A 26,209-nucleotide genomic window follows, 5' to 3' on the forward strand; every position below is an offset into this window, starting at 1 on the left:
AGATGGGGAACAAATCCAGAGAGTCACAATTTAGAAATTAAAAAACATTTCCCCATTCTAGTATATCCCTAAATTATTCCTAATTATTGTGAAGGAATATATGTATACATATATACATAATACATGTATTCCTTCATATCAGAATACATTTATTAGAATATATTCTAGTAAGTTAGAATATATTTATTAAATTAGAATTTAGAATTAATGAAGAATTTACAAAAATAAAAGAAACTGCAAAATCCTAGCATAGCCTTTTAACACTAAATAATCCAAAGAAAGTTCGACTGACTTAATTAATCAGTTGTCAAGTTTGCTTTGGCTTTTCTTATCAGGCCTTCTGCTGGCACCTCCTCTGTGGCCTGTCTCACACTTAGCCAGAGATATGTGGGTTATCTGGATTCTCTCATAGTCTCCCCTGCATGGATACATGGAGAACTTTAGCAAGGCCCTCCATGGCTATCTCATTTCCTAGATCTCCCTGCTAAATTTCAGGCTTGTCTACCAGTCCATTGTTTGCTGCAACCAGGACTATAACTTCACACTATCCGAACAGCTAGTCTTTTCCTTTCATTTGCCACAAAGGTTGCTATTTCTACTGACAACACCACTGGATGTAAGGTTTTCCCACATTGTGCTCTAAATCAAATGACCCCCCCCCACCTTTGGCAGGAAAGCTGCTGGTTTTCATGCTCAGCAGTGCCCTCATAAACTTCTCAACAGATCCATCTTGGGAGTGGGGTACAGGGGACAGGGATGGGAGAAGTCCCAGAAAACAGTGCCATAGACTCCCACTGCTCTTATTAACCTACATTCAGCATTTTTTCTGTGAATAATTGCTTCTCAATTTGTTGTATGCCTTTCGTGAATTTCAAGAGCCCTGAAATGGTTGTTTTTGACAATATTGTCAAGTTTTATTATTGCATAATATTTTATCAGAAAAATATGAAAACATACAATATTTTATCACGAAGGTAAATAGTAAAACATGTTATAAATCGTCTAACTGGTAGTCATTATTATTAGTGTTCTGTTTTGTAGACAATAATTATGTGTAAAATAAAATGTTCATCCAATCTCAATGCAATATTGGCCCTTGTCTATACAGTGCTTTTATGAAGAGTTACATTATCTAATGTTTAAATTATTCAAGCTCCTTAAAATGTAAGGATTCCAAAAGTTGGTACTAAACAATAATTCATTATTTAGAAACTCCTATATCTCAAAAACATGTCTTTTCTAACAGACCATTAGTACTAGTGTTTTTAAAAAAGCAGGATTCTAGACACGTGTTATTAGGAAGAGTGTATGATGATTAGATAAAATTAAATATCTCTGTGAACATAATTATAAGGAACCAGGTTGAGACTTGAAAAATAAATATATTTGACTGCAGAATCCAGAGTTACAAAAAATATTTGTACTCTGCTGGAGATGCCCTCTTTAGACAAAATTGTCAAAAAGGAACTTCACCAGGATTAAGTGCAAGCCTGTGTGTGCACATTCAGGGTGCACTAAACTGTAGTTCAGCCAATCCTTTTATTTTCCAATCCATTGTTCACCCTGATCACAGTCCAACTAATCACAAGATCAACCCATAAAATAATGAAAGCAACCTAAATTAATGGATCCTCTATACTCAATCTCATTCATTTTGAACATCTGACATAATTACAACTTACAGCTTTCTCTTTGTATTAGGTTAGAGAGCTGTTAGAACTTAAGCACAATTAGCTGAAAGGAACTGGAAGATGCAATAAGTGTGATATTATGTTATGAACTGCTTCCATGTAATTTTCTGATTTTTGAATGAAGTAACATAATTTAAATGAATGTGTCCACATGATGATCTGCCAACAATTTGGATGGTCTTAATAATAAAGTGACAATCTGCAAGAAAAAGCAAAAGAGGTTCTATAACTCCTCACTGCTTTGGAAGGAAGTCTAGAAAGCTACCAAAATTGCAATAACTTCATGGGAACCAATAAAAAAAAAAAAGGAATGATTTTTCAGGCTGAAATTGCATCCTACATTCTCAATATAGCAAAATTGGTATTTTAAAGTGTTTTCTTTTTTTTTTTTTTCAAATAAACATATTGCAAGTTTCAAAATGAGTGAACAGAAAGATGCAGAGCAATGGAGAAAATATTTTCAGGAAGAAAATCCAGCACATTACAATGACGCCCTCTGCTGTGATTTTTGATACTACCTGTACACCAAAGAGCGCCATTTCCAATAGTGTCTCATCATCTTTGCAGTGCCAATACTTCCAGAAAGCTTTGAGGAAAAAATGACTTCAATCCTTCTACAAAGTTAGTCATCTCCAGGATCTTTTAAAAATTGAAGTGACTGATTTTGGGTAATGTTATTCTGAACACAGTGTTTGAGCCATATAAACCTTAGTAAATCCCTTAGTGACAGCATTATTTATTTAAGAACATATTTTCATTTCTCTTGTATTCTATTTAATAGTTCCAAAAGGAGATGGTATTCATGCCAATGGTTTCCATAACAACAATTGCCCACTCAAGTCTATAGCCAAAAAAAATTTGTTTTTACTTAGAAATTGTGTGTCTCAAAAGACCATTCTACTAAAGTGTCTCTGTTTCCTAGGAAAAGATATCAAGAAGCCCAGAAAATTAACCCCAAAACTCATATGAGACTAAAACCAATGCTATTTGAATATCATTTCTTAATTGCCAAAAGCCGACGTGGGTTTACAGGGAAGTGAATAAAGCCTATTTTGCAGGATACCTTCTAAGTGTTAGGAGCAGACAGGAGTATTTCAGGTGGGAAGGAGAAGTCAGATTGCAATGTGGAAACATTTCTGTGGAAGCATTTCTGGTCAATTGCATCAAGATAGCTTAGGGGATAGAAAAGAGACTTGAACCTCTAACACTAAGTAAATTGTAATGATTTATTTTCCTAAGTTAAATCTTTCATGCCTGTTTCATTTTTTTGTCCTTTCTCTTAAAGTGGGCCACACGCACAAAAAATGTATGAAGTTCAGGACCGACAAAATCTGAATTGGCTGTTAGACAGTACAATACTACCCAGTGCAATCCTGCCCAGAATATGTTGTTCTACTTTTACTGGGGTCATCTTATATTAATAGAAATTATTTTAGTGGCAATTTTGAAACCAAGGCTAAATCATAGCTTTAAAATGCACTGGCAAAATACTTTATATAATTAAGGGAAAGAAAGAGAACTAATACCTGCCCAACAGTGAAGCCACCCAGCATTCAGTAGCCTCTGGCTGTTGATATCTACATAGGGGTTAAAAGTACCGGCTTTGGAGTCAGGCAATCCTGGATTTCCATTCTGAATCCATCATTCCGCATCTGTGCCACCTTTGGTCAGTCACTCAAGCCCTGAAAATAGGAGGCATTCAATAACTATTTGTTGAACAAATGAATAAATAATGCATCAACCCCACACACTGTCCAGAAAACTTTATCAAATATAGTTCAATTTCCCTACATTTTAATAACTATTTGTTGCATATCTCTTAGGGAAAATTTTTTAACAAAAGGGTAGGAGGGGATGCAAGAGTTTAAGCAAAGCGTTGTTTGGGTTTAAAGAGTACTTATATTGGTTGAAGAGGTTGGAAAAGGTTTCATGGAGCAAACAACATTTAAGGAAGAGCCATGAAAGATTGTTAGAATTAGATCTGGGCAATGGGGAAGATAAAGCAGGCTGGAAGCATTTCAGGCTGAGGAAATAACACCATAAGCCAAGACCCAAAGATGAAAAAATGCAGGGAGTATGTGTTCAGGAAACAGTCAGCGGCCCCACTGGCTTGTGGTAAAAGAATTCATGGGAGACTGGACTGGAAGCTATTCAGGGTTATATTATCACTTCAGTTACTGATTCTCCCCATTTTGGAGATGCTCACAAGTTCCCTGTAAGTGAAGGTTCACCCAGCCACCATTATAAGTTACACTTGACTTTCTTTACAGACAGTGCCTTTACTTAACTAGTACAAAGAAGTATAGGACTTAGCAAACAATTAAAAAACTATAATTAAACTATTCTAGTTCCAGTGTTGAAAGGGGATTTTTTTTTTTAATTTCAAGTTTTTGTCAAAGTTTGGGTCATCTGTAACTTTTTTGATTACTGACTTCTCTCACATAGAGATCATTTGAATTTCAAGGTTCATGTTGAAGCCATTGACTGGAAGCCTGAAAGGGAAGGGAGCATAATGGGCACTGAATTAACAACATAAATTTTGTTCTTGGTCATTAGAAGGGAAAATGTTCTCCAAGCAAATTTCAACAAAGTTGGGTAAGTAAATGAAAGAAATGCCATTCTAGTCGATACAATATAAAAACTAACTGCCTTGGGTCAAACTTCAGCTTCAAATTGGCCTCTGACATTTGTCTGTAGTGTGGTCTTGGGCAATTCATTTAACCTCTCTATGCCTTGATTTCCACTTGCATAAAATGAGAAGTACAATTATAATAATAAAACTTGTCAGCAGTATATTATATTACTATCCACCTGTGCGAGGAGTATGTATTTTCACTCCACTGTCTTTGGACCCGGCCATATTTTATCCAGTGGAATGTGACATTTGTCACTTCTTTTATTATGAGAGCATTCTCCTAAGACGGTTCCTCTTTCAGCCTACATTCTAGAACAAAGACGACACGGGAAGCAGAAATGCAGCTGATCTACAGCTTACACCAAACCTAAATTATAAATAAGCTTTGTCATTATAAGCCACTGAGATTTGTGGGTTGTTCCTGCTGCAAAGCCAAGTAATATACTGTGCTACCCATCTCACATATTTGTCTTAAGTGGAGTTTTAAAATGTTTTAAAGCAGTTCATAATGTTCTATGACTATCTATGTCTCAAACCAGCTCCTTCTTTCACCATAGATTGCTGCAGCTCAGAAAAGTTAGGAACAGCACTATGTGAGACAGTAAGTGGGAATATCTACTTTCAAAGCTGCACCTCCCTCTCCTGCCCTTCTGCTATTGGCCGCCAAATTCGTTACTACGGCCCCATTAGAATTAACAGATTTTTTTTAGATTAAAAAGTCTAAAAAAGATAGACTTTTTCTGCTAGTGCTGGTCCCACTTCTGAGAAAATGCTCAGAACTGCCCGCATCTGTTTCTTCTTCATATTTTGGGTAAATTTTACTGGAATCCTTCATTTAGTCAGTTTTGCCGGAACTTCTCTGTGCAATCGTATTTGAACTCAAAGCATTCTATGAAAAAAACTTCAAAAGGATCGCTTAAAAAAAAAAAAAAAAGACATTTCAATTTAACGAGCAGTAAGTGACTCAACTAAACTCAATAAAGCAGCAACCACTGAGATCGCAGAGAAAAAGCCCAAGGCAGCACCCCGACTCGCATTAAACCAGAGAGAGACAACGGCTGGGGAAGTAGGCAGGACGATGATTGGGCCTGAAAACAAGAAACCTTTGTGGTAAAAGCCTCCCACCTGGGCACGGTGAGCTCCGAGTTACACTGAATTCCAGCTCGCCCAGCCTCTCCTGCAACCTTAGGCCCCTGACCTGAGACTCGGCCTTTCTTACCCAACAGCTCAGGGACAGTAACAGCCACCTTACAAGACGAGCAAGTCCGTGTGACACGGAAGGAGATGAGTGGAACACCAAGCAGAGGACTCAAGACAATAACAGCTTCTCCAAAAATTCTCGATTTGTGGTTGGTTCAGGCGGAGGAACAAGATGGCGGCGCCGGCGGCGTGACCGGGCCCTCGGGCCTGCAGCCGTTGGCAGCGGTGGCGGCGGTTTCGCAGCCCCAGCCCGCCGCGCCCCGTTTCTCGGCCTGCGACGTCGTCGCCGCGATAGCGAGGCAGGAAAGAGGGTGTGGCCAGACCTGGCAATCAATCGGGAGGAGCCCTCGCGAACCGCCACCTGGTGGAAATCCGGCGGCGCTGCGCCGACTCCAGGCCGTCTCCTGACGCCGCCACCCGCAGCCTTGCGCGCCTGACAGCCCGGGAGGCCAGCCTCCATCTTTGCCCCTCAGGATGATGAACAGCGGCTCCAAGGCCGAACTCATCGTGGGAGGGAAATACAAACTGGTGCGGAAGATCGGGTCCGGCTCCTTCGGAGACGTTTATCTGGGAGTCACCACCACCACGGGCGAGGAAGTGGCAGTGAAGCTGGAATCTCAGAAGGCCAAGCACCCCCAGCTGCTGTATGAGAGCAAACTCTACACGATTCTTCAAGGTGGGATTGGCATCCCCCACATGCACTGGTACGGTCAGGAAAAAGACAGCAACGTGCTAGTCATGGACCTTCTGGGACCCAGCCTCGAAGACCTCTTTAATTTCTGTTCCAGAAGGTTCACCATGAAAACTGTACTTATGTTGGCCGACCAGATGATCAGTAGAATTGAATACGTGCATACGAAGAATTTTCTACACCGAGACATTAAACCAGATAACTTCCTGATGGGTACCGGGCGTCACTGTAATAAGTTGTTCCTTATTGATTTTGGTTTGGCCAAAAAGTACAGAGACAACAGGACCAGGCAACACATACCGTACAGAGAAGATAAACACCTCATTGGCACTGTCCGATATGCCAGCATCAATACGCATCTTGGTATTGAGCAGAGCCGGCGAGATGACATGGAATCCTTAGGCTACGTTTTCATGTATTTTAATAGAACCAACCTGCCGTGGCAAGGACTAAAGGCTATGACAAAGAAACAAAAATATGAAAAGATTAGTGAGAAGAAGATGTCCACCCCTGTTGAAGTTTTATGTAAGGGATTTCCTGCGGAATTTGCCATGTACTTGAATTACTGTCGTGGGCTGCGCTTTGAGGAAGTCCCAGATTACATGTATCTGAGGCAGCTCTTCCGCATTCTTTTCAGGACCCTGAACCACCAATATGACTACACATTTGATTGGACGATGTTAAAGCAGAAAGCAGCACAGCAGGCAGCCTCTTCCAGTGGGCAGGGTCAGCAGGCCCAAACCCAGACAGGCAAGCAAACGGAAAAAAAGAATAATGTGAAAGATAACTAAGCATGAATGAGGAACGGAAGAAGCAGAGCAGATGATTCAAGCAGCGTTTGATTCTTCCCACTCTAGAAATTGTAGTTCATATGTACACTAGCTAGTGGCTGTGGACAACCATTTACTTAGTGTAAAAAACTTTACTTCTATATCAACTGACTCTAGGGAGCGTTGGTGATGCTGTATCCCAAGGTGTAGCTGCTGTAATTGTGAATATTAACTGAGGTAGTGAAACATGGTGTCTGGTTTTCTGTTGCATTTATTCAAGTAAAGTTAAATGGTGGGCACACATGAATTGGTGAAGATGTTGTGCATATGCCAATTTTTTGTTAAAACCTTTTATTTTGAGCTAGACTACTCTGAGATCTCATTGAAGAACAGTCTTCAGCCACAGCTGCAAAAGTTGTAAATGCTTACAAATGAGTATTCTTAGGGTTTCTCCATCCCTGGGGTTTGCAAATTGCTTACTTAAAAAGCATTCTTAAAATGGCTGGCTTCTTGTTTGCAAACCAACTGATCTGGTAACAACCAAAAATTCCAGTTTTGAGTATAGGAAAGATTCTGCCTGCTTACCTGTGAAGACGTAAGAAAAACTTAGTAACTACCAGATTATCTTTAGAATTCCACATTAACTCTATCATGTTCTCTGTATTTAAAAAATGAAAAACAACAATAGCAACCATATTTGTCACAGAAATTTAGTTAACAGCTTACAACTGAACGTGTATGTATGTTGCTTAGATAAAGGTAATCACTGTAAACACCAATATGATCTGGGATTTTCTTCTTATTTTGAAATGGGAGTTTTTATGTTTACAAGTTCATTAAAAACTAGAAACTGTTTCTGTAAGGAAATGATACTTTTTTAAACAACAATCAAAAAAATGCCTTGCTGACTCACTAGGAAATAAAAATCTCCCCAATTTTTCGATAGTCAACTTCAAGCCATTTGTTACATGATATTCCTGTGCAAGTAAATTTTGTTTCATGATATAACTTTTTTCAATGTTTTTATTTTTAAATAATTTGTTTTGTATGAAGGGGAAAAGCATTCTTTCATTTTTTCTTTTTCTAATGACTTGCAGTACAGTATCTAGTACTGCAATCCCCAGAACTTGGTATTGTTACTTCTTCCACTGACTAATAGCTGGGCTAATTTCATATCAGAATGCAAGCACTGAAGAGTTTAACTGTAAAGCATTGTTTAAAATACTTGTGTAATGGCTATAAGCAGTTGACTTTTACCCTTGGAGAGCACACTGTGAGGTTCTGTGATCACTGACCCTTCCTCACCCCCATCTACTTCTCTAAATTATCTGTGTGTGCGTGCTCTTCCTCTCAAACTTTTTGCACATTCTTTTCTTTTTCTCTGATGCAAGAGGAAGGAAAACTCATTTTCCTTTTAATTCTTTAAATGGTGTAATTTATTCACTTATAGCATGTCAGGATAAATTAAAAGAACATTTATCTGAAAATGCTGCCAGAAGCCTATTGTGTAATTGTGGGCATTTTGTAAAATAACCTTGAAATTGTAAATTGCCACATGTTTGGTCAGATTGTGTCAGGTTTCATTTATTTTTTTATTTTTTTCATTTGAAAACTACTTCAGCAATAATTAATTCCATGATTACCACAACTCTGCCATTAAGGGATATATTAGTACTATAATACTGAAGAAATCTTAATAAGCACAAATTTTGGGGGTGGGAAGCTTCTTTGTTTCTTTCTATCCACCCTTGTTAGTTAAGGTATTCATTTCTTAGCTATTAAGCCCTTGATTCTTTTGCCAGAAATCAGTCTCATAAAGCTACTTTTGAGTATAGTTTATATAAAAATATATATTTAGCTGTGGTAGTAACTTTTCCAAGCTGACTTCCCTCTAGCAAGATATTTTTCAGTGCTTTTATTTAGTACACACTTATCCTGAAGTATTTCTGTATACTTGCCATTTGAAAAGGCTGTGGCATAGTTTGTCTGTAATGAAGCTGCAGATTTAAAACTACTGTTAGCTTTGTAAAACAAAATATAGGTGTTTTTGTCCTGGTATATTATCATTCCATTTTTCTTCTAGATACCATTCATTGTCTTCACAGTTCACAAAAGAAGAATGTGAAATTCAGTGAATGCTGTTACTAGTCACGCCAAGAGATGAATCTCATTTCCCCAAAATTAAATCATGTTTTTCACTATAAGGTGATGCAAGTTGAAGACATCACTGTGACACTGGAAGATCTCACCACTTAAGGCTCCACAGTGGCTTACTCAGCAGAATTCTAAGTTACTGCTCTACTTTGTTCATTCATTGGAGAATGTACTTTTTTAAATGTTGGAAGATGGCCATTCTAACTACTGTTGAATCTTTCTGCTTGGGGGAAGGTAAAACAAGAAAATAAAATGAAGTATACATGTCCGGGCATGTGGCTTATGCCTGTGATCCCAACACTTTGGGAGCCTGAAGCAGATGGATCACCTTGAGGTCAGGAGTTTGAGATGAGCCTGGGAAACATGGTGAAATCTTGTCTCTACTTAAAAATACAAAAAGTAGGACAGGCGATGGCTCAAGCCTGTAATCCCAGCACTTTGGGAGGTCAAGGTGGGCAGATCATGAGGTCAGGAGATCGAGACCATCCTGGCCAACATGGTGAAACCCCCTCTCTACTAAAAATACAAAAAAAAATTAGCTGGGTGTGGTGGCACATGCCTGTAGTCCCAGCTACCCGGGAGGCTGAGGCAGGAGAATTGCTTGAACCCGGGAGGCGGAGGTTGCAGTGAGCCGAGATCGCGCCACTGCACTCCAGCCTGGCACCTAGTGACAAAGTGAGACTCTGTCTCAAAAAAAAAAAAAAAAAAGAAAAAGAAAAAAGTAGCTGGGCGTGGTGGTGGATGCCTTGTAGTCCCAGCTACTCGGGAGCCTGAGGCAGGAGAATCGCTTGAACCCGGAATGCAGAGATTGCAGTGAGCCAAGGTCACATCACTACACTCCAGCCTGGGTGACAGAGCAAGACTCTGTCTTAAAAAAACAAAAACAAAAACAAAAACAGAGTAAATGTGAAGGGAGACACTGGTTATCTCCTACCATATGTACGTGCTTATTCTTTTATGGTCTACAAATAGATATTTGGAGGTTTACCCTTACTATGATTTTTCATCAACAACTATTTTTATTAAGATATTTTCCTAATTCTACAAATACTCACAAAGACTTATTAATGTTTCAAGTAGAGCACACTGTAATAATTTTAAGCTTCATTCCAATAAAAATATCAAACAAAAGGAGTTTGTTTTTTTTTTTTTTCTTCAAAAAAAAATTTTCCTTCTTGGATTCTTTGTCGTTAACCTTATTCCATTGGGAACCTACTACAGACTGACAAAAGGAACTATATTCTGCCACATGAAGACAAAAGACAATAACATATTTTATATTTTAAAGCCAAAAGTTTAAAAGAAACAGCAGGCAGACATGTATATGTATGTACTTTTTTCCTTAACATATTTATAGCTTCTCATAGGTCACGCACACTAAAGAGTAGCACACATCTGAAATGTGCAGAATTCACACATTTTCCAAATAAAGTACATCATCAGTTCTGTATTTTTCTGTCCTCCAACTTTGAAATCCCTAGGAACTACAAAAAGAAGGAGAGAGAAAAAGGCCCCCCACCCCTCAAGAGGTCATATTGAATGATTCCAAGGAATAGTAGAAACCTGTACTGAATCCAAGTTTTTAACTGCCAAATTTTAACTCCTGGCTGCAGTTCTCAACATATGACATAATTTAGAAACTTGGTTTAGGCACAGGAGAATCATAGGACTTAAAACACTATATCCCTCAGCATGTAAAATATTTATGGAAAATCCAGGCAAGTAATAAATTGTAAAGAAACTAAAAGGAAAAAAATCTTGCAAAATGGCAGCTATGACTTTTTAAATTGAAAAGGGAAAAGAAGAAAGGATGGCTATGAATGTATAAGTTGAGTGGAACCTTCTTGGGTCCTTCACAGCCTTTCTAGTCTTCTGCCATCTTCTAACATCTGTGACTCCTTAGGGCCATTATGAGACCCACTAGGAGGATGGAGCAGCTGAGTATGGTGTCATTTTTCCGATCAGAGATAATCACAGAAGTTTAGAAATAAGCATTTTCACCCCAATCCAGCAATACCAGCATCACCACCCACAATACTTTCACTTGCACATATATACCGTGAAAAAAAAAAAAAAAAAAAAAACTTCCACCGCATTTATTTGAATCTATCTTAAAGGTCTAAGGTTTGACTCTGAAGTTATAGATGAAATTAAGTTTTATCTACAAATCTCATCTTTACTGCTAAAAAGCTCATCTGGTCAATCTTTGTTATCCCTATTACAGAAAGAGAAGAGTGATAAACACACAAAAAAACATCAAATTATACAAAATGACTTTCACCTATTCATATTGATGTTTAGCCTTAGGCATATTCTGATACCCAAGCACCCATCTGCATGGTGGTTGTTCTCCATGCTTAATAGGCTATAGTTATGTTTCGGTACAATTTGTTCACATCTTCATTTATTCATTTATTAAGTACCTACTATATGCCAGATGTTGTTCTAGTTGCTGGGGCTGTATCAGTGAATAAAATAGGTGAAAATCCCTACAATCAGGAAATTTACTTTCTAGTGGGGGCTACTAATAAATGAAAGAAATAACTAAGTTAAATTACTCAGAAGATAATTGCTATGAAGAAAAATAACAATAGAAGGAATAAGGAGTGTTGTGCCCAGCTATAAATGAGGCAGTCCAAGAATCTCTCACTTAGTAATCACCATTGGAGGAGTTTCTATACAGCTGAACATGTGGCGGCACCTGGAGGGTGAAAGTTCCATGCCCCTTCTCCCATACGTCACCCTATGCATATTTTCATGTGCATCCTTTGTGATAAACCAGTATAAAGGTCTCATTATCTCACTGTCATACAATTAATTATTATTGTGGAATAAATTTTCCTTAAGTGGAAACATTTGCATGATCTAGAGGTAAAGATGCTGAAAAAGATGAAACTGACATCTCTCTATAGGACCGGGCCTCACTTTCAGATCTTTGTTTACTCCTCCCAAGACTTTGTCTTTGAGTTTGTAATGAGCATGCTTATTTCTGTCACTTGGAGAGATGTGTGGCTGTAGAAAGCTGTGCTAGGTGTAGTCATGAGCTCTACTAGTCTGCAAACAAAGTGCCAGTGTATGATAGCCAGTGCACTGTCATCTACCCCAGGTATGGCTGCAAATGAGAAGAGATCTTTTAAGGTGACCTCCAGGACCCACAAAAAGCTACTCTTTGCCACCACCTTCCGACAGAGGGTTCAACTGGTTATACAAGTACAATGCCAACAAGATTGTTTTTTAGACCTGTGTCATCTACTCAGGAGGTTTATAACTGCCTCTGAGTTGTTCAGTGACAGCTGATAACTGGAGGGAATAAGGATGTTGAATTTTATTAGAGGCCTGCATTCCTGGAAAGCAGTGGTGATTGAGAAATTCCCCACCCTTTAGGTTCTGGGACATGACTAACTGCAAAGGACCACCTTAAGCTTGTAGATAGGACTCACCTCTACCCTTTGTAATGACTCCCATATTCATCTACCTCTGTAAAGCCCCAGACCCCTTTCCCTTTTTTGAAATGTACCTTATGAACCTTCCCCATATTGCAATAATCTGAATAAAATCATCTCCTTTAAAATAAAATGCTGTCTGAGCAAACACATGGAGTTGACGGAGCACTTCAGCAAGGGCAAAGTCTCTGAAACAGGAACACACCTGGAGTATTCAAGAAATGGCAAGAGGACCAGCAAGGCTAAAGGAGGGAGAAGTAGGATATGAAGTCAGAGGTGAAGGACAGGAGGCTTGGATTTTACCATAAATGACATAAATGAGATGATGGAAACAGGTGATGAAAGCTCTACCTCAATCATCTAGATTCCAAGGTGCTTGTCGTTAAGACCAAGCTGGGGAAGGACAAGAAGTTATTGAATTCTAGGTATATTTGAAGGTGAGAGCTAATAGGTTCTGTAAATAAATATGAGGAAAAAAAGAAGACAAAGACGCCTTCTTGATGTTTGGGCTGAGTAACTAGAAGGAGGAAGTTGCCATAAACTGAGATGGGGGAAGAGTCTCTTTTGAGTAAGACAAAATGAGGAGTTTAGTTTTGCTCACGTTTAATTTTAGATGCATATGAGATATAGATGCCTCGATGAGGGATTGGAGGTATGCCTAATAGGCAGTGGTTGGAATTTGGCTGGCTTCTCCACCCTAACTTTACCTCCAGCAGGTCCTTTCACAGTCCCCTTTGCCCTTCAGCCTACCCGAAATACTTCCCCTTTCCTCAGTTGGTGGAGTGAGATAACACAGATCCTCCGGTTGCAGATTCCACCTCTGATTCAAGATGTTGCCCCTGCTTTGCTTGGGTAGCTACTCCGCAATACTGTGAAAGCTAAAGAGGCAAGCAGAAAACTTTTAAAGGGATTGAAGTATCCTGGAAATAAGTTGGAACTTTCAAATCACATGCAAAGAAGTTCTTGAAGTAAGTAAATTGGAAAAGCAGCTGGGATTGAAACCTTCCCATTATTAAGACCACTATTTAATGTGAGAAATTTGCATAATTAGTGTTTTATAAGATCAGACTGTTCCCTGTGTTTATGTTTATGATTAAACTAATGCATTTCAGCTGCTGTATCTTGTGGTTTACAAATCATCAGGAGCTTGGGACATTCGTGGTCATGTGAAAAACCAAAAACGAGTTCATTATCCAAATTACAAATCGCTCTTATTGGGAACAAACAAAAACATGATGGGCAAAAAAGCAAGGAACTAAACCAACCTTGCTTACAGACCTGTAAAGTTTATGCTAGGGCTCAATAAGGAGCAAAGGAAGAACACTCTGTTCTAAATTAGATGACAGTTCTAGAATATGTGTAGGTAAAGATGTGTTCTAATGTTTCACACTTAAAGACACAGTGTGAATGCTGCCAGCCAGTACTGTACATTCAAAAAATTAGGAGCAAAAATATGTACGTGTTGGTGGAATTCTTGGCCATTGTCATTCCATTTCAAGATGAGCAGAAAAACGACCTGAATCTATACCTTTCACCACTCTTTGATAAGCGATAGGGAGCTACCTCTTTTCAGTTTCAAGTAGATTCCTGAAACTCATTTGCTTTATTATTTGAGGAAACTTTCATTTGAACAAGATTACCCACTCTTTACATTGTACAGTTACACTATTTAAGGCAGAACTAATTACAGAACAATGCACACAGTTTTTATAATAAGCCTTATGTCTGAAAATGCAAATTTCAGAATCTTCACAATTTGTTGCAGATTCCCAGACGATTATTATCTTCAGACAAACTATTTGTGGTCAATGAGTTCATGTTTTATATCCTTCAAAATAAATGAGGATTACAATCACTCTTTGAATGGCCCTAGAGCAGGGTAGAGTGGCTAAGTTCAGTCTTTGTGGTCAGAGCTCTACTCCAAGCCCAACTCTACTTCTCTGAGCTGGAGTGACTTTGGCCACAGTTTTATTTCTGTAAACTGAGGTCAGCAATAGGACCTACCAATTGTCTGTTGTGTAGATCAAATGTTAAAGGACACTTGACATTGCGAATGGCAAATAATAAATGCTCATTAAAAAGTTTCACCCCAGGACCTATACAGTGGCTCACACCTGTAATCCCAGCACTTTGGGAGGCAAAGGTGGGCAGATTACTTGAGGTCAGGAGTTCAAATCCAGCTTCGCCAACATGGTGAAACCCAGTCTCTACTAAAAATACAAAAAGTAGTCAGGCATGGTAGGGCACGCCTGTAATTCTAGCTATTCAAGAGGCTGAGGCAGGAGAATTGCTTGGACCCAGGAGGTGGAGGCTGCAGTAAGCTGAGATTGTGCTATTGCACTCCAGCCTGAGCTGCAGAGCAAGACTCTGTTTCAAAAAAACGATAAAGGTTCACCCTAATATTTGTGGAGCTTGGAGCAATGATACAAATGAAGGCTCATAAAGCATAGATTTAAATATTTGAAAGGGATAAAATCAAGTCAATAAACCATCAACTAAAATAGGTTCTATTTATTATTGTATCTATTATATAGCCTCACAATTGCCTAGGATCCCTTCCAGTTCCACACCAGCATCTGGTAGTTAGGAGGGAAGGAGCATTCTTCTTCTTAAGTGACAATTGCCCGTGCTACCCTACCAGTGGTACAGACCACATTCAGGAAGATGGAGACTCTAAGGAGCCCCAAAGAGCCAAGATACATCTTGAGAATGTATCAGATACAGCTTGAGAATGTTTGAGCAGAAATCCCAGAGATCTAGGTACCCACATATCCTTTTGTTCCTATGGACTTCTCACCCCACAGAAAAAAAAGGGGGGTTTAACAGGCCTCTAAAATATGGTACCCTGACAAGGACTTCTCTTGACAAGGTCTAGAAGCTGTTTTTTTTGTTTGTTTGTTTGTTTGTTTTTTGAGATGAAGTCTCTCTCTGTTGCCCAGGCTGGATTGCAGTGGCTTGATCTGAGCTCCCTGCAACCTCTACCTCCCTAGTTCAAGGGATTCTCCTGCAGCAGCCTCCCAAGTAGCTGGGATTATAGGGGCCTGCCACCATGCCCAGCTAACTTTTTGTATTTTTAATAGAGATGGGGGTTTGCCACATTGGCTAGGCTGGTCTCAAACTCCTGGTCTTAGGTGATCTACCCACCTCAGCTTTCCAAAGTGCTAGGATTACAGATGTGAAGCACTGCATCCAGCCTAGAAGTTGTATGTATTATTTTAAATGAGTAAATTATTATTAACTGTTACAGAGTAATAAATTTGTTTTTAAAGCTCAAACAAAATAATCTGATAATATGAGATTGAATAAAAAGTGTTGGGCACAGTGGCTTATGCCTGCAATCCCAGCACTTTGAGATGCCAAGGAGGAAAGATCACTTGAAGTCAGGAGTTCGAGACCAGCCTGGCCAACATGGTGAAACCCCATCTCTACTAAAAAATACAAAAATTGGCCATGTGTGATGGTGCATGCCTGTAATCCCAGCTACTCGGGAGGCTAAGGCATGAGACTCACTCGAACCCAGGAGGCAGAGGCTGCAGTAAGCTGAGATCAGCCAGTGCACTCCAGCCTGGGTGACAGAGCGAGACACTGTCTCAAAAAAAAAAAAAAAGTCTTCTACCACCAATTTATATGATTCTCTCCAAAACAGAAAGGTCTTCACAGTGTTATTTTCAAAATATACGGGTTGGTAGGTGTGGATATAAAAGTTCATACAACGTATATTTATATATACATCTTATCAACTGAATTGTGTCCTCCAAAACTATATACTGACTTTTCAACCCCCAGTGTGACTGTATTTGGAGATAGGGATTTTAAAGGAGGTTAAAAGGGCAAGGCTTTAATTAAGTATAACTAGTGTCTTTACAAAAAGAGAAAGAGACACCAGGGATGTGCACACAGAGAAAAGGCCATGTGATGATGCAGCAAGAAGACAGCTATCTGTAAGCCAGAGAGGCCTCAAGAAACCAGACCTGCAGACAACTTGATCTTGGATTTCCAGCCTACAGAACTGTGAGAAAATAAAGCCTGTTGTTGAAGCAACCCAGACTGTGGTATTTTGCTGTGGCAGCCATAGTGAACTAACACACATAATCGTCACAGAAATCTGTGAAACAGCTGATTTCATTTTGTAGGTAAGAAAGTTATCATTGAGATATTTTTGTTATTATAATTTATAAGAATTGTGTCTCTGCTTCCGAGAAAATATGAGGACATTATCCTCTTTGATGCAAAAAAAAAAAAAAAAAAAAAAAAAAAAAAGCAATTTAGCTCTATGTCTCCCCCAAGAATCCTTATGAATAGGGTAACCTAGAATTTATCCTCCAAACTGGAACACTTTTGAGAGTGAAAGGGGATACTGTTAAAATTATGTTAGGATAAAGATATAAATTGGTACTAATCCACAGCTAGAACAATTGGTCACTATACTTAACAGAGTTCCTTTTTTATTTTATTTATTTTTAGTAAACATTCATTGACAGCATACTAAGGACTAAAGTTACATAAATGAAAACCACAATCTCTGTACCCAAGAAAATCATAATCTATTTAGCAAAACAGAAAGAATTTGTGTATGTTTTAATCATAGCACTCCCATAAACTCCATAGAAACATAGCCCAGAAGAAACAAGCTCAGATAAAGCCCTAAATCAATCTTCGAAAGGCAGGGGAGAGGAAGGGTCAGGAAAGGAAGCCTCAAGGAGCCAGCATTTGAGCAGAAAATACTGAGCCACAGCCTATGCAGCATTTAAGAGCTGGGTATTATAAACCAGCTCTTTTTAGAGCAATTGTAACAGCAAAGTGGTATATGAGAAAATATGATCTCCAAGTTCAGAGTCTCAATACAGTAAGCAATCAAGAGTTTAATAGGAGCAAAATTACAAGCGTTAATAAGGCTACATAGACTGATAAGGCTAAAGCCAATTCAGCCCTCTGAGAAATGCAGGGTCTTTTCTGAAGTGTTGTTAGCTGCCTGTGCTAGAATTAAGTGGTGTTGTCCACTCCCTTTTCTCAACTCCAACTACCAAGTGGCATGTTATAAGGAAAGCAAGTCACCAGTGAATACCTGGCTTTTATTAGGGTTCAAAAGGACCAGTTTGCTATATCCTTCCTTTCTAGATTCAGAATCCATCAAGAAATATTTTTAAAAAGTCAAATAGGAGTCAAAATATATCTCTTATTGTTGGAAAGCGTAGGCTAGGACCTTATTTGGAAGTGTAAAAATATGAGATTTGTCATTTTATTTTAACTATACAATCAGCAAGAAGAAAAATCTAAACTAAGGGTTTGAGATAGTTCCCTATCTAAAGAGAAGTTACAGAGTTTAAACATATATAAGGTCAATTTTAGTAAAATCAATGAAGTCATAGTCATGGGTTAATTATCAAAAGGTTGGTGAGTAAATTCAATTTGCTATGACAAATAAAATGTATAACTTTAGTGAGCCAACACAATTTCCTACAACAAACATTTGATTAAGACTTAAGGCTAACATAGTCTTAATATTATACGTTATAACCTTGGGAGATTAAAAATAAAACTGTATTTAATCTTTCTTATCTGAAATGATATAGTAAATACCAGACTTACATTTTGAATTCTTTTTTTTTTTTTTTTTTTTTTGAGACGGAGTTTCGCTCTTGTTACCCAGGCTGGAGTGCAATGGCGCGATCTCGGCTCACCGCAACCTCCGCCTCCTGGGTTCAGGCAATTCTCCAGCCTCAGCCTCCTGAGTAGCTGGGATTACAGGCACGCGCCACCATGCCCAGCTATTTTTTTTGTATTTTTAGTAGAGACGGCGTTTCACCATGTTGACCAAGATGGTCTCGATCTCTTGACCTTGTGATCCACCCGCCTCGGCCTCCCAAAGTGCTGGGATTACAGGCTTGAGCCACCGCGCCCGGCCACATTTTGAATTCTTAAAGCACTTGTGTCAAAATGTTTATTGAGACTCTATAGTTCTTTAATTTTAAACAAGTTTGAACTTACCTGCTCAATTCAGACAAAATAGCTGGACAATGCCTGGCTAAGACAGAGAAAGAACTCTAGCAAACCACAGGCTAGGGTTGTATCAGGAGCCCTTTTTTCCAATCTCACCGAAAAGTTAAGTCACTCCAACTCCTGGATATAAGACAGGTTACAGATGTGGAGAAGGATGAAAGATTGCTCCTCCCAAATGAGTGCTTCTAGATGGATGAAAGTGTCAGTGGTATATGTTCCCATTTTATAACCAGCAGGGACTTGGGAGAGGGAAAAAAAATGATTCCACTAGAGATAATATTGCTCAGGATGAATATGAAGAAGAAAATGAGCCCCATGATGGATTCTTGAAGAAAACAAACAATAAAAATGTCATTAGGAAAATAAAAGCCACCGAAGGATAAGAGAAGAAAAAAGGGTGTTGTCTCAGAAGTATCAAGTCAAGTAAATGCCTATTGGAAAGAGTTTCAGCCAGATAAATTGTTCAAGCTTACCAAATATGACAGAGAGTCTACAATCCTCAAAATAAAGGCCATGTGTTATGAGCCCCTATGTGTCAGGAGCATTGCTACGTGTGTGGCTCAGCCAATCCTCTAAATAGGAAGTATTATTCCCACTTAACGGAGAAGAAAACTGAGATTCAAATAGCTCAAGCAACTTGACCCTATCACCTCAGACAGAGCTGAATTCATTTCTTTCTGACCACCAAGTATATTATCTTTCTTTTTTTTTTTTTTTTTTTTTTGAGACGGAGTTTTGCTCTTGTTACCCAGGCTGGAGTGCAATGGCGCAATCTCGGCTCACCACAACCTCCACCTCCCGGGTTCAAACAATTCTCCTGCCTCAGCCTCCTGAGTAGCTGGGATTACAGGCACACGCCACCATGCCCAGCTAATTTTTGTATTTTTAGTAGAGACGGAGTTTCATCTTGTTGACCAGGATGGTCTCGATCTCTTGACCTCATGATCCACCCGCCTCAGCCTCCTAAAGTGCTGGGATTACAGGCTTGAGCCACCGCACCCGGCCCAAGTGTATTATCTTTCTACCATGCTGTGTTGCCTCTGAGAATGTGGGACTTGGCTGATAGAGCACACAGGTCTTATGCACCTTGTCAGAGTCTCTCAGGGCCAGCACTAGGCTCTCAGCTGTTCACCCCTTCCAACCTGCAGCCACCCCTTCTGCCACTACAGCCTTCCAACTCCACTGGGATTCCCAATGATCCTGTACCTGCAGATGATGAGTTGCCTGTATTAGCATCCACTGCTGCATACATACTAGTTTTTCAATTTTGCCTATAGTTCTGGAGGCTGGGAAGTCCAAGATCAAGGTGGTAGCTGACCTGTGGGTCAGCAATCTGGGCTGTTTTCTCTGGCTTTGGGTCACTCATCAGTCTGCACCTAATGTGCCAGTTGGAACTACAGTCATACATACATTCATACTTCCTCAACTGAGGAAGCGTAAAAGCTCACGCATGTCACTGTTAACAGTATTCAGTTCATCAGAGCTGTTAACCAGAGGCCTCTATTAATTCCTTGACACATGGGCTTCTTTATAGACCATCCCACAATGTAGCAGGTGGCTTCATCAGAGAAGGCAAAGGCATATGTGTGCTAATGAAATGAAGTCACTGTCCATTATAACCTAATCTCAGAAGGGACAGCCCATCATTTTTGCAGTATTCTCTTCATAAATAGTATATCACTAGAACCAGCCCACATTCAAGAAGGGATCACACAAGGGATTGAAGAGCAGGAGGTGAGGGCTGGGTGTGGTGGCTCATGCCTGTAATTACAGCACTTTAGGAGGCTGGGGTGGGCAGATCACTTGAAGTCAGGAGTTTGAGACTAGCCTGGCCAACATGGTGAAACCCTGTCTCTACTAAAAATACAAATATTAGCTGGTCATGGTGATATGTGCCTGCAATCCCAGCTCCTCAAAAGGCTGAGGCAGGAGAATTCCTTGAACCTGGGAAGCAGAGGTTGCAGTGATCCGAGATCATGCCACTGCACTCTAGTCTGGGTGATAGAGTGAGACTCTGTCCCAACAACAACAAACAGGAGGTAGGGATCATTGTGAATCATTTCAGATTTCAAAAGCTGCCTACCCCATACAGAATAGCTGGACTTTCTTGCTTGGCTGTCTCTGCCCACCTTGAATTTCTGGCTCCTTCTACCATTTCCAGACTTGGAAGAACCACCACAAAGCAAAGCATAGGATTTTGCTTCCCTGGTGGCTCCTAAAAGGGCTGGATGATGTTCCTCTGAAGTTTGCAGAGGTTAACTCCCAAGGGGCCAACTCTCACCAATGGCATGTAAGACAAAAGAAGTTAAGTTCCCTCTTTTTCCTTTTACCCATGGGAAGTGCCTCGGTTCTGCTGCTACAGGGCAAATCAGCCACAGAGACCTGGGATGACTGCTTGGCCCTGGCCCTCCTCAGAGCCCCAACCCTGCCTCCCCACTGCCTTCCCACCTCCACTTGCCTTACCTTGGACTGACACATCAACACATCTCCAGCACCTTCACTGGCTCCCTGTCCTTGACATAGCAGGACTGCATTTTGCAACTGGCTGCTGAAGTAATGTCCAGGAAATAATATGCCCTTTGATGAAGGAACCAATGTTAGCTGCCACTCATCCCACTTGGCACCTGCAGGGACCACAGAAGGCTTCACTTGCTTAAATGTGTCCCAAAAGAACTCTGGCTGGGAGCTGTTGTCTGCTGGTGGTTACCACCAGAAGTTCTGGCAGTACAGGCCCCATTCAGACACTCTGAGGACTGTGGGATTCACCATCTGAGAACACACCTGTTTCTCCTTCACAGCCCACCAGGACATACAGTGCATCGAAAAGAACAGGTGCCAGGGTGACATGGTACATATACTACAGGTCATTGGGTTTGGTCCATAATTAAGTGGAGTTCCAATAGAGCTGGCAGCAAGCAGAGAATTAAGGACCTGAGGTTTAGTCTTGATGCTACAAAGCCTAACATTCAATCAGAATTGGAAATAATTAATACATCAATAAGTACATTAGTCAGGGTTTCCAGACAAACAGAACCAACAGGATATATATATAGATATGTATATAGATAGATAGAGAGAGAGAGAGAGAGAGAGATTTCTTGTTTTGTTCAGGTCTTTGTTCTGTTCAGGCCTTCAACTGATTGGGTAAGTATCAACCACATTATGGAAGGTTATCTGCTTTACTCAAAGTGTAACAATTAAAATGTTAATCTCATCCAGAAAACACCTTCAGGGAAAGATCCAGAATAAACTTTGAGTAACTGTCCAGGCACCATGGCTCACCGAAACTGATAGATAAAATTAACCACTACAATAGGATATCAAATATTCTTTTGTGTTGAAAGCCCAGATCCACCATTATCTCCTTAAGAAGGAATAGCTTCTAATTGGCCCAGATTTTACCATATGGTTTATCTTTTGTGCTTTGAGTCCCAAGATAAGAGTATTTTTTCTCTTGTGTTTTCTACTCCACACACTTTTGGTCCAACAGCTATATATAGCCTTCTGGTAAGAAACCACTGCTGTGATTTATAAAACTAAAATGAGAAGGGATCTTTAGAAGCGCTCTGCTAAACTTGATCCTGGAAATTCTGGAATGGCATTGGGACCTAGGGATGTCACTCAGAGAATAAGTTACATAATTTTCCCTCCTGCCTTGGTATTTAATGGAATGTTTTTTCTCATGTGACAGACGGGACAAAACTGGAAAGCGACCGGGGAATATATTGTAATAGCTGAGCTTATAATATCTTAGTGAGATTTTTCATTTTCTACTTGGACTTGGGTCATTCAGCTCATACACTTCCTAAGCATCAGTGGGAGACAAATGTCATCTTCCCTGAGGCCATAGGCCTTAGAGGAACTTAGACTTACCTGGGCACTTGTTAAAAATACAGATTCTCAGCCGGGCACAATGGCTCATGCCTGTAATCCCAACACTTTGAGAGGCCAAGGAGGGCAGATCAGTTGAGGTTAGGAGTTCGAGACCAGCCTGACAAATATGGTGAAACTCTGTCTCTACTAAAAATACAAAAATTAGCCGGTCATGGTGGGGCACACCTGTAATCTCAGCTACTCGGGAGGCTGAGGCAGGAGAATCTCTTGAACCAGGAGACAGAGGTTGCAGTGAGCCAAAATCATGCCACTGCACTCCAGGCTGGTCACAGAACAAGATTCTGTCTCAAAAATAAATAGATAGATAGATAGATCAGATTCTCATGTTCCTCTCCGGGAAGCCTGACTGGGTAAGTGGTTCTGGGAAAGGACCTGAAATCTGTTTGTGTAACTGTGGAACAAGTTGAAAATGTCTGTGGCAGTAAAGAACCAGCAGAGAGGGATGAGGCAAATGGCCCCTGTCTTGGGGCCAGGATTCACCCATAGTGTCTTTCACCCCATTCTTACTCTCTGACCCCCCAAAAACCATGGTATCTGTGACTCTACAAGTTTTTTCCTCTCCTTCTAGAACTTAAATGTGCGCCTCCTAGACTCAAATCATCTGCGGCATCACTACTGCTTATTTGAACTGTCTCTTTCAGCACAGACCTGCCTGTGCTACCCATACGTAATAAAGACAAAGTACTCCTTGAAGATTAGCCAGATACTTGTTTTTCTGAGTTAGGCTTAGGTCTTTTGGCCACAGATCAAAACTGTCAGTAACTTCACTGTCACTCGAACTGTTGGTCTACCCCAAGATTCTCGGGAATTGTCTAGAGAAATGATCGAAATAGACTTTTGCTTTCCTTCAGCTTTGGCTCAGCCCTTCCAGATTCTGTATTTTTCTCAAATCCCTCTTGACTTGATGAACATTGATTAGGTTCCTTTTCCTCATCTCCCAGTTGTCAATGTTATTTTGTTACTTTTGTTTTTCATGTTTCTATACTACCAATAACTTTAAGTAGGCCGATGCTTGATTTCAGCCTCACATCCTTCCTTTCAGGAGTCCTGTTTTCTCTGTTCCATGCATTTCCAACCATCAGACTACCCACTCTCACTGCTCAAGACTCAGGCTTGCCAGTCAGACCTCCCATTTCCAAGATTCCAATGAGTGCTTGATTGGTTCAGAGTAAATACATATCTCACACAGAACTAATCAGAGTTGTTTTTGTTATTTGAGAGGCTGATGCAGATGCAGAAACTGTAGAGAATACTTTAGAGTTAGAAGAAAAATTTCGATCTGAATATACTTGGGACCCTCTCCCCTATCATTTGAAAAGATAACCTGACAGAGAAATGAAGCCAACAAAAAAGCAGAGAGCCAAGAATAGAAAATAAGAAACACATTTTTGGCGACATTATCTGAGCACCTGGAGATAGTCATGCTTAATGCTGCAAATATTGGACTTTTCACTCACGTGAACTGATACCTTTCCTTTCTTTTGCCTAAACTGGTTCAAAGTACGCTTCTGTCATTTGTAAAGAAATGAGCCCTGACCAATTTGCTTTCATTTCCACACAGCAACTCCTCAGTCACTTTTGGGGAAGGTGAAATATTTCATCATTATTATATACTTTACACTTACATAGAAACTGTGTGTCTCCTTTTTTTCTTCCTTTCTTTTGTTAACCTTGCCTAACTAAATAACTGTGAAAGGATTATCAACATTTCATAGGTCTATTTTCTGAGTTACTTTAAATACTAAGCTGTCTATAAGTAATTTGCGGAGACACATGTGGTCACATAGGTGGGCACAGTGACCAGCCTGGCTGCAATACAGTTAAGGCCACCTATGTTTGTCCAACATCATTCATCCTGCTCTTTCATAGTTAGGCTGCCTCAAAATCATTGCATTATTTTCAGCAGCCTGAAAATTATAAGAAAACAATATATCCTCTATCTCAACCAGTAATTATTATTTGCCAACTTTCCCTTTTCTATCAAAAAAAGTTTCTTTTTCTCTTTTGCCAAATGCATTTGATCCATTTTCATGACCTCTTGATTCTTTTTTTACTGGTCCTTTTGGGCTGTCTTTCTGTTTTCACAGTGTGATGGTTAATACTGAGTGTCAACTTGATTGGATTGAAGGATACAAAGTATTGATCCTGGGTGGTCTGTAAGTGTGTTGCCTAAGGAGATTAACATTTGAATTAGTGGCCTGGGAAAGGCAGAACCACCCTCAATCTGGGTGGGCACAGTCTAATCAGCTGCCAGTGCAGCTAGAATATAAGCAGGCAGAAAATTGTGAAAAGAGAGACTGGCCTAGCCTCCCAGCCTACATCTTTCTGCCATGCTGGATGCTTCTTGTCCTCAAACACTGGATTCCAAGTTCTTCAGTTTTGGAACTCAGACTGGCTTTTCTTGTTCCTCAGCCTGCCAGTAGCCTATTACAGGACCTTGTGATCCTGTGAGTTAATAAACTCCCCTTTACATATATCTGTATATACGTATTCCATTAGTTCTGTCCCTCTAGAGAACTCTGACTAATATACACAGTCATGGCCTTTTCCAGGTCTGATTAAGACAGTTCTCAATCGCTCTTCATTGTGTGGCTAATGATAATATGTTAAATATGTTCACAAATCTATTGTCTACTGTATTCAATCCAGGCTCATCCACCTTCTCACTTTTTGCTGTGGTCTTAATATGAGTGTCCCACTAAAGTTCATATGTTGGAACCTAATACCCAAAGAGAGAGTATTAAGAAGTGAGGACTTTAAGAGGTGATTAAGTCATAAGGCTCCATACTCATGAATGAAATTAGTGTCCTTATAGAAGAGGCCTGGGGGAGCCCATTTGTTCCTTTTGCCCTGTGAGGACACACAGAAGTTGCCACCTACAAAGAATGAGCCCTCATCAGATACTGAATCTGCTACCACCTTGATCTTGGACTTCCCAGCCTCCAGAACTATAGGCAAAAGATTCCTGTTGTTTAAAAGTACCCAGTCTAAGGTATTTTGTTATAGCAGCAGGAATGGCCTGACACCTCACTACTCAGTACTGCCTCCTCTTTCTTCTCTTCACCCACCACCTCCAATTTCTCTTCTCAATTCTCTCAGTTGATCCTCTAAGCTTTTTTTTAAAAAAGTCTAGCTAGGTCACTCTCCTGTTTAGGGTTCACCCCATCAAAGTTTATTTTTTAAAGTTAAAAAGAAAAATCATCATATCAAAAAAAAACTGATTTTTACAGCACAATTCCTGGGAGCAATTTTATGATAAAAGTGAAAAAGAGAAAACTGTGTGGTTTGAAATTTTAACTTGATAAAGATGCTTTCTAGGTTTTATTGTTCCAATGTATTAGTTAAGTAACACACTAAATGTTTCCATATGTCAGTAACTTCATTATTATGAACAAATAAACTGACTTAAATACAAGCCAAAAGAGATTGCTCAACTAAATCTGTGAATGTTGGATGAAAAAAATATAATTAAATTCTAGCCAAGAAAAGTAAAGGCTTACAATTTAAAAAAATACTGCATACAGTTCTGGTCACACAGAAACACAATTTCTAAATCCTCTTTAAACACTTTTTTAAAAGAACAGCAGCAATGTGCTTCTATGAGAGTCAATTGACTAAAAAGGTTTTTCTACATTTAGAAGCTTATTGTCTTTTAAGCCTTCTCTGTCTAAGAGGTAGCTCGTGTTGAATAGGAAGTCTTAAACACTCTTGCCAAAATTCTCACCAAAAAG

At 39.7% G+C, this 26,209-nt stretch overlaps 1 protein-coding gene and 1 long non-coding RNA gene across 2 annotated transcripts in view; one reads left to right on the forward strand and one right to left on the reverse strand.

Annotated features, from left to right (window-relative positions):
* LOC141581658 (uncharacterized) overlaps positions 1–26,209 on the reverse strand; it is a 772,188-nt gene that overhangs the window by 722,175 nt on the left and 23,804 nt on the right. The window contains exon 2 of the long non-coding RNA XR_012514424.1: positions 3,218–3,373. This is a non-coding gene — a long non-coding RNA (uncharacterized LOC141581658). The remainder of the gene's footprint in view (positions 1–3,217; positions 3,374–26,209) is intronic.
* On the forward strand, positions 5,978–7,991 carry CSNK1A1L (casein kinase 1 alpha 1 like). Its single transcript, XM_003934411.4, has one exon. The coding sequence runs from the start codon at positions 6,001–6,003 to the stop codon at positions 7,006–7,008; it is 1,008 nt and encodes a 335-aa protein (XP_003934460.1). The 5' UTR covers positions 5,978–6,000; the 3' UTR covers positions 7,009–7,991.

The sequence above is a fragment of the Saimiri boliviensis genome, chromosome 16 (genome assembly GCF_048565385.1).
Source record: "Saimiri boliviensis isolate mSaiBol1 chromosome 16, mSaiBol1.pri, whole genome shotgun sequence".
Classification (NCBI taxonomy): domain Eukaryota; kingdom Metazoa; phylum Chordata; class Mammalia; order Primates; family Cebidae; genus Saimiri; species Saimiri boliviensis.